We start from the raw sequence: 13,074 nt of genomic DNA, 5'->3' as shown, positions 1-13,074 counted from the left end.
GAATTGAACTACGTTACCTTCCCTTTATTGGTCGACTGAATAGCTTCCAGTGGCCTTATATTATGCTCCACACTCTCACGATACTCTGAAGTCTCCCTAGGATTATTACTGTGCAATGAGAATTGCTCCGTGGTGCTGGCGATGCCATGATTATGAAAGATCGGATTTATCAAAGCTGGATTGTTGGCATTGCTGTTCAGAAGCGTTTGGATCGTGGACGATGTCACGTGGAACAGAGGGGCCACAGTTGAAGGCTCATTGTGAATGATTTGGGGGCTGGCAGTTGAACTGAATCTGATTTGATGGATCTGTGGTGGCTGAACAGTAGTAGAGCTAACCCCCTGGTTACTGAACAACTGATATGAGGTGGCTGGCTGATTGTTGCTCCTCTCGCCGTTGTGGAAGATATATTGGTGATGATATCCACCGTTCTTATCATCGTACAATGATTTGGATTGGCTGGTATGAACCTGCGGAAATGGCGGTTGAGGCTGAAAATGTTGAGGATAACCGGTTGGATGTGAGAAGGAACTGGAGGCTGGTGTTGTGGACGGTTTGTTGGGCTTCGATGTGGTGGTAGTCGTTGTGGTTGTTGTGGTAGGTCGTGCCGAAGTCGTACGTTGCTGATGATCATCTATAGAATCCGATGGATCGACGTCGTCGTCGTTGTTCTCGTGCAAACTGTAAATAAAATGTTTAACGAAGGGTTTAACCTTTAGTAACCTTCTATTTAATAGTTAATTTACAAGCCTTGCATAAAACACCATGTACAGTCCCAAAAGGCAATAAAAAAGCTCTTAAAGTAGAGTAGATCGTTATACACCTGGATAAATCCTTATGGATCTTTCTATTTTTCAGGCATCGGTTCAGTAACAATAATAACACATTTTTAAGCACAGCAGTGTTTCAAATACCTCTCTGATAACAAATCTCGAGTTTCTATAGATTCTATCATGAACCGAGCAACATACAACTCAAGTACCGCGATTAATGAAGCAACAAAGTTTAACCATATCCGTGGTACAGTATAGCGTGACGTGAACAGGTGAACAGGGCAGAACTATCGATCAAAAATCGGTGTGACATGCAATCGCTACGCCTCTACGCCTCTTGATTCTATATCACGAGAGCTGGTATGAAAGCAAAACTGGTATGTGGATCGGTGGATTGGTCCTTACGAAACCTGAGGTGAACGACCAGTCAATCGCAGATAAACATTGTACGCGACAGGTGAACCGATCTACGAGTCTCAAAGATTATTTCACCTGTGAATAAATTTCGGATTACAGTGACTTGGGTTACGTGCAACGAAACTATAACTGGGAAGTGTTAACATGATCAAACCGTTTCGATAACTCGAAGTTCGATGGCTGGATACATTGAACTGAAACAATGTCCTTTAAAGAGAGTAATGGTATCAGGGATAGTGGCAGCAGTAATAAGAACTTGATAAACCATGATGATGGAAGCGATCCGAAGAAATGGCTTTAGCGGAATTAAAAATTGAAAAACAAAGAAAAGAGTATATGCATCAAAATGGCCTGATACGTGATTCTTTCTTACCAACAACCCATCAAGTCGCACGGTTGGCAGCTGTGTAAATAAAAACCGGCTTCACCCATTAATTTTGTTTTACATATTTGTATTTTATCCAACGACTTTGTTTATTATAATGAAATAAAAAAAAAAATATATTCAAATGTATCAGCAGAGAAAGTAGGATAAAAGGGAGAAGCAAATTGCTGTTTTGCAAGCGATTCTTGACTTAAATTGAAATATAAGGACGAAAATATTCTGCTGGGTACAAGAAGAAGACAGAAATTGAGTGTTATAGGAAATAGAAAAGAATTCACAACGAGTTGTATATTTGAAGGAAGTGTAGGAATTTATGACCAAGATAGTAGAACGATTGAGCACAACCTGTTGCGTACGATGAGAAAAGTGGTATCAGAAAAATATAAAAACAGAAAAAGAAGCAACAAAGTTATACATCACAGAAATCGATAAATTGTTATCAGTTGTGTCAAAGATTTTCGTAAAGTTCAGCGAAGATTGCATATGAAAGGCAATATAGAAGACAATAACGATAATTTGCAGTAATACTGTTGTAGTATTATGATCACTACCACTTGTAGTATTATGATAATACTATTGAAAATCAGCTTGAAAAACTGGCACACCATCGGCAGAACTAACAAACTTTTGTAGTTGCAAGATATAGAGTTTCCCTAGAACCTTGGAGAGGAAAGGAGTTTGAAAGATTAGACGAGAAGAGTCTAAAAAACAAGAATTAAGTGTTTAGGTATAGGATTAACCGTAGAATGATGAAATTAAAAATACGAAAAAGTTAAAATAAAAGGGTAAATAGTATAGAACCATATTCTGAGAAATATTGTAATGATTATAGGAAATTGTGGAAGATTATCGGAAAATGCAGAATATAGACATTGATGAGCTTCGAAGAAGGAATAATAAACAAAGAACCAATAAAATAGCCATTAATGACAGAAAGATCAGAAAATAGATCAGAAAAGGAACGAAAAGGAAACTTTGGGAAAATTTTCTTAAACTAGATGAATATTGCAAAAGGAGGGCCCAAGAGAATACTAGTTTCTCAGTGTGAATTATAAAAGTGGCATTATTCTAAATTATTTATTCTAAATTTGAACAGATCACTAGCACGAAGAATGAAAAGTCTTTTAGTATTAGCTGTGGTCCAAGTTGTCTCACATGGACGAAATAACCGAATTGATGAAAATTTATCAAATATAAATAATAAGAGAATTAAATATGGTGAATTTAGACTCGAACAAATACTTTTGCAACTATTAATAAGTAAAATATGTACGTTAAATTGAAGTTTAAAACAATATGGTATATATTACATAATTTTGAAAGTTACTATACACATTAATCGTTCGTTATTCTTAAAATTATATTAGTAAAATTACAAAACAATTCAACGATATATGTACATATATCGTATATATTATTAACAATAAATTTATTACAAACATGCAACGTTGGTGGTTCACAAAAATATTATAACTCTGTACAGAATTATCATAAATCTTTATCGCGTGATGCGTACGAGGCTCGACTTCAACTCGACAAAAAAAAGGTTGATTCGTGGAGAAGATAGAGAACAAATACTACCAACCTCGATTATAAACAATCGAGTGACTCTAATTTTGATTCAATTTAATCGAAGACTACTATATATGCATTATATACGTGCACGGATAAATAATCAATATGCGTTGAACAAATTTGCCTGATTGTATTTTCAAGAAAAGCATTTCTGTTTGAAGTATCGTATAGAGAGTCTTCTCAAGGATTATTGTTTCTTTTTATTCATTAAACTATCCTTATTAGTCCCGAAGGTACAAAGACGAAGTCATTACTATTTATTCAATCAAATCCCAACGCTTGTATAAATTTTTTTCTTTACCTGAGGGTCACCGCGTTGTTGCCATAGAGTTCCAAGTTTAGGTTGTAAAATCGCTCGCTTTTGCTGCAATCGACCTCGTCCACCCTTTCGCAAACCCTGGTTTCCTGATCGAAGACGGTTCCATTCAGACAGAGGAATTTTATGTCCATAATCTCGTCTGAAACCAAGTCTCATGGTGAAGGACAGGATCATTATTTGGGGATGCTCTTTAGGGTCATCGTTCTCGAAACGTCTAAACATTTCGCTACTAATATTTTTAATTATTTACTACAATACTTTGTATACAAATAATTAATCTCTGCGTAATATAAACAGGTTGATCGAAAGATTGACCAATTTATGTATGAAAATAGACCGATTATCGTTAGCGTGAAAGAAGACGAGCTGCAAAATATACATACATAGGTGCATGAAAGTGTTATTAATTTACTAACAGAGAAATAACTTTTTCAATTATCATTCATACCATATGTGTTAGGCACAGATAATACTAAACAATCAGACGATGTGTCATCCTTGTATCTGAGCTGCCTGTGTGCATAAAACATTTCATGGATTATCGTAACAATTACCAGACAGGCACTCGAAGTAAATAATTTTCGAAAATAATAATTTACGTGATTCATATTTATAGAAAACTCTTAAGGCGTAAAATGTTGCAGTTGGAAGCCAGAAATATTTACATCGAAGGTGAATATCAGTTTTCAGTTGTCCATCGAACTAATTTTAACAAACGGTGTGTACGTTAAACATGATGACGAGTGACACAGTGACATAGACAAATGACGAGTGACATAGTATTTCTGATTATCTATGTGGAGAAAATTTGAAGTAATATTTGGGATAGACGAGTGAGCGAGTGTCCGAACCAAGATGTGAAAGACGAGCAGTTAAGATGGCGCCAGACTGAGGAATTTTGGGTGAACGTGACCAGATTCATGGAGTGAGAAAGGTTAAGGATTAGAACGTAAGGGAATGAATGCGTGTGAGAATATAGGATGCGAGAGAAACTCAACTGGAACACTTATTGAAATTTTGTTGAAGCGAGTCGAAGTGAAATAAAGACCTTTTACGAAGAAAATAACCCACAGCGCTTTAATTACGCACCTTGTGTCTATTATAGGTGAATATTTTGAATAATTTTTGTTAAATACACTCTTCGCTTATTTATTTTCTACAATTTATTCATTATTATGAGCTCTAGAATTTCATAAGCCTGTCTCAGAAGTACTTTGTATACAAATTATTAGTCCAATATTGAAGAAAAGTCTGGATGTGTTAACGAGCCATCAAAATTAATAATTCGTGTTCACCGCGAAAAATTTCAATATTACGTATCGATGCCATGATTAAATAAGTACGATTTATTTTTGCCGTCTCGTGTTGTTCGTTAACAAATTCCAGCAAAAAACACAGCCGATTCTAAACTGTCACGATGAAAGATCGAATCGTGTTTGTCTCGTTCGAAACAAGTTCCTCGGGCGATTCGTCGATCGGATCTTTTCAGTGTCGTGACAATTAGAATCGATAATTAAGCTCGTGTCGATGGTACAGGGTGTCGTACCTCGACAAATCAACCGATCGAATGATCGAATGATCGAATGGTCCGCCCGGGGCCCCTGCAAGCGCCGATCTCAGTTTTGTAATCGATCGAGAGATCACTCGGCAGAGAATGTCACGGTCGACGAGGAACGTTTACTGACCTAAGTCGAGAATGTCTAACTGTGACTCGTCACGAGAAACCGAGTAGCGATTGCCTGATCTGGGTGACTTTTAATCTCCAATTCTTATAATCTTTACCAATGATCCTGTTAACATTAACGTTAAACATTCATTTTTGGCCGGATGAACTACTTTTAAAAGTAAATCCGGCCACACAAACTCACACAGCCCGAACTGATCCTAATCCATTAGGTAGAAAATTATTTTTCTCTTTTCTTCTTTTTAAATTGATGTTTATTTTCTAGACAGCGAATGCAAGAATAACTGTCCCATAAATAGGACGCTACCACCTAGAAGTACCTAATAATATTGTGACACTTGTGCAGTGGAAAATAATAAATTATTGTTTATAAATATTCTTTTTAATGAAAAATCATAGTAAAGATCATAGTAGTTTTCAGATTAAAAAAGATCAAGTACGTTACTGCTGAATATAATACTCCTTAGTGTTTAATAAGTTATTAATACTTAATGGATGAAGACGAACACTTAAGTAAGAGGTAAACAATATAGACTATAGATTTGATATTAACATCTCCAAATGTCACGTAACGAGTCATACTTTCAAATACACTTGTACACTTTATGAAATACCGTTACGACCTACTGACAGTATCTGTGATCTAGGTGCAACCTATTGATAACCTTTTTTCTTTGTCTCTAGATATTATAGATGTCGATACATCGGTGGGATCACTTAGGTCAACCTGGGCGTTTTAGGGGGTAGGTTTTGCATTGGTCTACACCCGGTATGTGCGAGTATGGGGAATCCCACACCATTCTTAATTCGATCCCAAGGGATAGGGGGAATTTTTGGAAGATTTTCCCCAGAAAAAAAGAAAAAGCTACTAAGTCTCATTAGAACGGCATTGCACGTATTTTAAAAGTCTTGAATCTTTGGTAACTCTTTAGAATTTGTCAATTTGTTCACGATTGTAGTATGCTAGTGTTATTTGGCTTTTCCGTCAAGATAAAGATATTCTTGATTAGATTAGATTTATGGATACGTTTGAAGCAGTTTAACACAGATTGCGTAAACGTATCAATGGTTATTTATGTATATCTGTACTTACGTATTATGTATATCGTTTGAATGCGTATACGTTACGAAGTTAGAAGATATTTCATTTTTTTTTTATTTAACACCATTAATGATTATTATTTAATATTTGTCAGTATTTTGCAATATAACTCATTTGTCAATATTGTACGTTTTGTATTTATGAATACGAAACTTCAAAAGTTTTGTTCGTTCTTTTAAATTGTCTATTCAAAAGGATATCTCTTCCTAGCCCAACTCTAATTTCACATTATTTGGGTATGTAATTACCATTAACCGTTGGAAATTTTATTTAAAATTTTATTTTCTGCGCATAAAGGATAGATCCTGTACATATAACGAATAATATTAAATTTAATTAAAATACGATGCATTATTTAATCTTTAATTTCATTTAAAATGAATTGCGATATTCTACGATACAATATTATTTTCTTTATTTCGTTCAAACTCACCAACTCTAAATCTACAAATTGAAACCCAATTAACATACATGTCTCAGTAGCCATAATATTAAATTACCTTTCTGACCGATGGTACAAACGTGGAACATCTGACACCCCGCTTCAACGTCCGCATAATATCCACCAATCACCTTTCCCTGACACGAAAAGTTCGTTTCCGGCAGGTTGTCGAAGTCCAAATACTTGTAAAATTATAAATAAATATACACTCGACATACTATTGTATCTAAACAATGTTTTATACTTGTATTTTACGTAAGAAATTGTCCAAATAAAATTCAGAAATATACACAAGCTATATTTAAACTTTATTCTTTCAATGGAACTTTAAAATTTAACTAAATCGGTATTTAGCTTTGATAGATTTGGTATTTTTTGGTATTTATACTGCATTTGAATTTCAAATTTACAATTTATAAAATTAATTTCGAAACGATTTTTTTTTAAACAGTTCTCAATATTTTTCAATATTCGACAATATTTTTTTAACGTTTCTCATCATTTTTAAATGTTTTTTAATGTTAGTTCTTCAGTATTATACAAAGCTTTACAGGATTCTTTAATATTTCTCAGTATTTTTCAATATAACTCATTTGTCAATATTATAAGTAATAATATATATTATAGATTGTATCAGTTTGAGAGAGTCATGGACATAATCGGAAATGAACATTGTCTTTTCAATTTTTAAATATTTTTAATATTTTCATACTCACGCCAGGTTCCCCCGCGCTGCATAACAAGGAGCCATGCTGGAGGTTGAGGATTGACATGAAAACTGTAACAAACAATCAGAACGTAATTTAATATTCATGAAAGAAAACAATATTTTGAGGGGCAGTACAGTACAAAATAAATCAATTAATCCTTTTATAGGAAAAAGATCATGAAAGTAGGTAACGTGTAAGAGAAAATAATTTTCATGTCAGGTAAACTAAAAGAAAATGCTGCGTGTTCGGTACGAAGATAATTTACTGGTCTAATTTATGCGTTTGCGCAACATTCGTACCCATAGAACTCTGCTACACCAGTCGTAATTATAATTACCAGCAACTATCGACACGCACCGAGGTCGTTGTACTAGAATATACTATACAAATTTCAACCAGGACTGCATCATCCAATCCCATTTTCAAATTAGTTTAGGTAATGATATAACCTATACAGCACGATACTTCAGGAATGTCTATATACTATATACATAATCTATATATATAAAAGTATTTATGTATATAGATTAAATCTGAAAATATGTTATACGAACACAATTTGTCCAGGACATATTTTCCAAGTTACAATGTATTTAGAAAAATATGTGGAACGTAAATTGGAGTGTAAATTCTAAAGAAATTCTTTTTGAAAAATTTTTCCCTCCAAACTGTAAAGTAGAAAGAAAAACATAAAACATTAGTTTCAATCAATTTCTTTTCCCTGTTGTCTATTGGTTTGCAAATATTCATAATAATGTAAAAATCCATAGTTCTTTTTAGAGGTTATGTCCGTTCTAATTCGATCGTTCTTCGATAGATTTAGAAAATTATTTCAATTTTAGGTTCATTTGAATTATATTCTTTTAAAGTTTCAAACTTTTTCAAATTTTTGGGTTGCCAAACCTTCTTTGTCAGTCACATTATTTTTAACATTTCAGGTAACATGTTACCCGATATGCCGAGAGCATTGATTTCAGTCGACCGTCGGCAAAATGATTATTAATAAAATAGAATGTCACACGGTGCAGAATCGATTGGTGATCGAATTGCCAGTTGTAGGCCGAGGTCATCGGGTATACATATCAGCCATCCAATCAGATTCATTGCCGGATCTTGTCGATCTTGCGAATCTAATATTTGTGATCGAGGTCTCTGATTTTCACAATTACTGGCTCGCATCGATCAGTATAAGCTCCGATCGTTGGACTAATTGTTAGATGGAAAAGGTAATCAAAATTAATATTAACACTAGATTTACCAACCAGTCAAAATGACTGGTTTCAACTGCTTTCGTAATAAAATTTATTTTAAATTCCATGGCATATTTTTTTGAAGACGTTATGATTTTTTCACATTTCACAATTCTTCTTTTTCCACATCGATTGATTTTCTTTTAGATATCTATAAGGTATACCTTAATATTACGAAATTTGTCGGTAGTTCTAGTGTTAATAACGTTAAGTATGTACAACTATAATTTCTTGTATCTCTAAAATGATCAATATCTAAAATGATATATAAATGATCATTAGATGTAGCAACTGAGACATGTAATCTACGAGTATATAAAAATATTACATTATAGATTAAAATCGAAGGTGGACCATTCTTCTAAATCCCATTTAGATCTCTAGAATTGTGAGATTTTTTCATGGTCTATTTGTACTTCAACTTTTATTATAAAATTATCAACTTGATGTTTATTCAAAAATAAGAAGATAGATTCAGTTTTAATTCAAATACTTTAATTAAATTTTCTTTTCGTGTTTAAATTATTATTTTTACTTAAATTTAATTTATACGGTTGTTTTATAATTTTTTAAATCTATTTTATTATTTTTCAATTCACGTAGAAGTATTTCTATAATTTATTTGATATTTCTTGACGTTCCTTCTTATTAATTGACGGCAAATTACGTACCATAGTTGTGTGAATCGGTGCCAGTTATATAAAATATTTTCAAATTCATTACAAAAATTTTTACACGTAGAAGTAAACGGAAAAGTGTTGCGTAAACATAGATTTTGAAACGTTTTAAAAATTAAATAAATTTTTCAATATTCGCAAGTTATTTTATATTATTTTTGACATTAACAAGTGTTTTAATTTAATTGATTTCGATGAATGAATTTCCAAAATTAATAAATTCGAAGAAAATGGTGAATACAGAGCTCTTACAAGATATAGTTTTGATTTTCACCATAATTTTGATTTTGAAAATTGAAACAATTGAGAAAGAAGAAAATTTTCGTGCTATCGAAAGTTGATCATAGCATATTGTAAATTGGATATAATATACTATTGATTCAGTACGAATTATTATAGTTATGATATTTTCTCGCCTAGACCTACATGGTTTTGAGTTTTATCTACAATTTTGTCTATAATATTCAATATTAGAACAACAGCAGTTATAAAATCTGATCGTGACTTTTAATACATTATTCCTCTTTCTTACAATTTTTAATTTATTTATTTTGCAATCGAAGTAACAGAACAAATGTACTATAGAAATCACAATGTTATATGTATTACATTTAAAGAAACCACATTATGCTATATCCACCACAGTTTACTTGTATTAACATTGTATTAATATTACAGATATTTATGTGTATTAATTTCGTGTTATTAATAGAGTGTGAAAATCACGTTTAAATTATTAGGGTTTTCACTAAACTGAAAAAGGCGTGCAAATTAAAGTCTATGGTAATTGACGTATCAATGAATTGAAAGATAATGAATTTAAAAGACAATGTATATTTTCTGTCAAAACAAGGAGTGTTCAATTTCATTTTGATTTCTGAAAGTAGGGAAAACGAAACGCAAAGTATTTCTAGGAACTTTGTCAGTCGAGCGTAACATACCGAAGGAATGATTTACCCATAAAATTTCGATTTCTACGGTGGAATCCCGGCTTCTTGAACTATACTTTCCATTTCTCTCTCCCTTTCCTTTCTAACCACCTCTACAACATATCTGATACACATTTTTAACACCAATTTTTATCAATTCATTTCGATTCTCATCGAAGGGTTTCACTTAAATTATTAGGACAGTTTGTAGACATATTGCATTATCGAAATTTACTACTAATAAAATTCTAAATTCTATTGTTGATTAACCATGAATAAAAATGTTAATTCTTAACCCTTTAAGACAGATATAATCGTTTAGAATTTACAGATATAATCGACCAAATAAATCGTTCAGAAACGAGTGTAGTTTTCTGACTGATACAATACAAATATAGTAGTAAAAGGTCAAGGTCCTAAATATCAAATGGTTCGATATAATAATTTTGTCTCTTCGTTCAAACATAGACGAAAATTCCCAATGTAATACTGATAAACATTTCATTTGCATTAATAGTTTAATTTTCTTCTTTTTTTATTGCATTCACTGCAATACGATACGTTTATAATAGTGATCGAATTTGTATTACAAATAATACTGTTACTTCTGGAAAACTTTTCTATTGCTAAAAAGCAATAGCAAGTAGAACGACTTTTATTACTCTTAACCAAAGAAGAAATCACAAATTCAGTATAACATTTCTACTATTTGTAAAATTTGCTTTATCAGAAAAGAGCATACTTATTAGAAATGAATTATCTTGCTTCATTTCTTCATCGACTTAGTTGCAAAAGTCTAGTGGTTTTATGAAATTATTTTAATTTAATTATAATATTTATGAAACGGTTTCTATTAAAACGCTTAAGTGACAAAAACTGTGACTATAACACCGGTAAAATAACGAAACTTAAAATATTTCAGTATTCAATTTAAAGCCTACTTTGTAGCCTCTGGTTTAAGTTCTTCGCAAGGACATTATCTACTAATAAGGATCTAATCGGAGAGCATAAGTAGTGAAAATCGCAGTAGTATCGAATCTTATAAGCATGTAAATGAAAATCTTTTTTCAAAATTCTTTGCAAACTGGTCCTCCAAATGTTCAGTTCCTGAGAACGATGTCAAATCGATGGGTCCGAGGTTTCTCTCACACTTTCAGCAACAGCAGCAACATTTTTACCCGAACGAACGGTACAGTAACGCGGTGACATTTTCAGATTACCAACTGAACCAGTTTCGACAAATCTAGCGACCAAACTTTCCACAGTGCTTTTTGTCAGCACATGATTTCGAAGGAAATGATTACGGAGTTCCCGAATCGTTAGCGTTAAAGATCGCGATTTTTCGTAATACACCTGAATAATTTGCACGGGTTCTTCCACCATGTACTTCTCCACGATTAATTTCCCATCTATCTAGACGACACGTGTCAAGTTTTAGGTTGATCGGTTTGACGTTTTAAAAATAACGCGAAATTCAAATCGACCGGTGACGATTGGGACACCCTGTACATATATAACTTTTAAAAGAGACGTTTCTTAAGTAGTTAGTAATCGAGGCATACAATTTGAGGTACAAGTTATTTAATAAAAAAATGTGTCCTCATATTTGATCCTACTTTGTAGAATTAGATGAGTGTGTAGCGAGAATGATGATGCTATTTCTATTAAAAAGATGTAACGCTCTCAACGGTTCTTAATTTGTAAAAGCAAAAAGACCACCATGTCACTGATGACGAGAGTGTGAATCGAATACGATTACGGAATCTTCATCCGCATGCCATGTGCGTAGTAAACTCGTGTAAGACTAAATTTTCCGTTTCTTATTTTTCTTTTTGCCACCACGCAGTGGCACTGTCTGAAGAGGCAGTGACATAACCCCTTCAGCGCGTAATACCTGTGTGAATCTCATGACATTTAGATCTGCCAACAAGTCGACCCAATGCTCGTCTTTGCGAGACAAGTCTTGACAGTCTCCGGGTTCGTCGATAAATCTATCGTCACCGAGCATATGAATAGCAAAACGCACGCTGATTCGTATTAGTTTCATCGATGATCGAGAGTTGATCTTCCGCCGAATAGCTGAACAAACACTTCTGGGAAAGAACGCACGATAAAAAACTAATAATTTTGAATTATCTTTTAAGATTATTAGTTTTTTAATTATATATAGTATACGATTGTATTTTTTTAATTATATTATTATTTTATTTTTTAATTATATATATATATATATATATAATTATATTATATATTAATACAATCTAACTAAAAATATAATTAAAAAAATACAATTGTATACTATATATAATTTAAAAAACTAATAATCTTAAAAGATAATTTAAAATTATTAGTTTATATATATATAATATATTATATATATGTATGTATGTATGTATATTCGTATGTACGATTATATAAAATCGTTCGGTATTTGAATATTTCTGGGTGGGATGTAGATATGTTTGTTTGGCAGTGTGTGAAATGAAATAAAATGAATAAAACGCAAGAAGTCGGTGCAAAGTTTAAATTTGAAAGGTTAACCAGTAATAGAAGTATAAAATGTGGAAGTAAGGGGCTTACAAGTGTTTAGAACAATATATTATTTATAACGATGATTGCCAAATAAAGCGTCAGGAACATTTGGTGACCCTTGCATCGATCGAACTTCCCACGTTGCAAATGATTAAACGAACAGAACAATTAGGATCTATAGTGATGCACACCTTCAAGAATCGATCTTGAGCAGGATCAACAATGGGACAATTAAACGTTGAGAAACAATCCTGCAAATGTAGGACCAGTAAATTTGCT

General features: G+C 32.6%; 1 protein-coding gene across 5 annotated transcripts in view; it reads right to left on the bottom strand.

Annotated features, from left to right (window-relative positions):
• The window catches only part of LOC143154848 (uncharacterized), a 120,772-nt gene that overhangs the window by 5,999 nt on the left and 101,699 nt on the right, over window positions 1-13,074 (bottom strand). For 4 of the 5 annotated variants that reach the window (XM_076326861.1, XM_076326860.1, XM_076326863.1 and 1 more), the window contains 4 exons: window positions 7,414-7,475; window positions 6,756-6,879; window positions 3,452-3,620; window positions 18-681 (listed from right to left, as the gene is read on the bottom strand). In XM_076326861.1, coding sequence (XP_076182976.1) covers window positions 18-681; window positions 3,452-3,620; window positions 6,756-6,879; window positions 7,414-7,475 — 1,019 coding nt within the window. The remainder of the gene's footprint in view (window positions 1-17; window positions 682-3,451; window positions 3,621-6,755; window positions 6,880-7,413; window positions 7,476-13,074) is intronic. The other variant, XM_076326864.1, reaches the window with a different exon arrangement.

This window comes from Ptiloglossa arizonensis, chromosome 2, assembly GCF_051014685.1.
Source record: "Ptiloglossa arizonensis isolate GNS036 chromosome 2, iyPtiAriz1_principal, whole genome shotgun sequence".
In the NCBI taxonomy this organism is placed as follows: Eukaryota; Metazoa; Arthropoda; class Insecta; order Hymenoptera; family Colletidae; genus Ptiloglossa; species Ptiloglossa arizonensis.
Note: the sequence above shows the minus strand (reverse complement) of the source record. Positions and strands in the feature narration are given on the sequence as shown.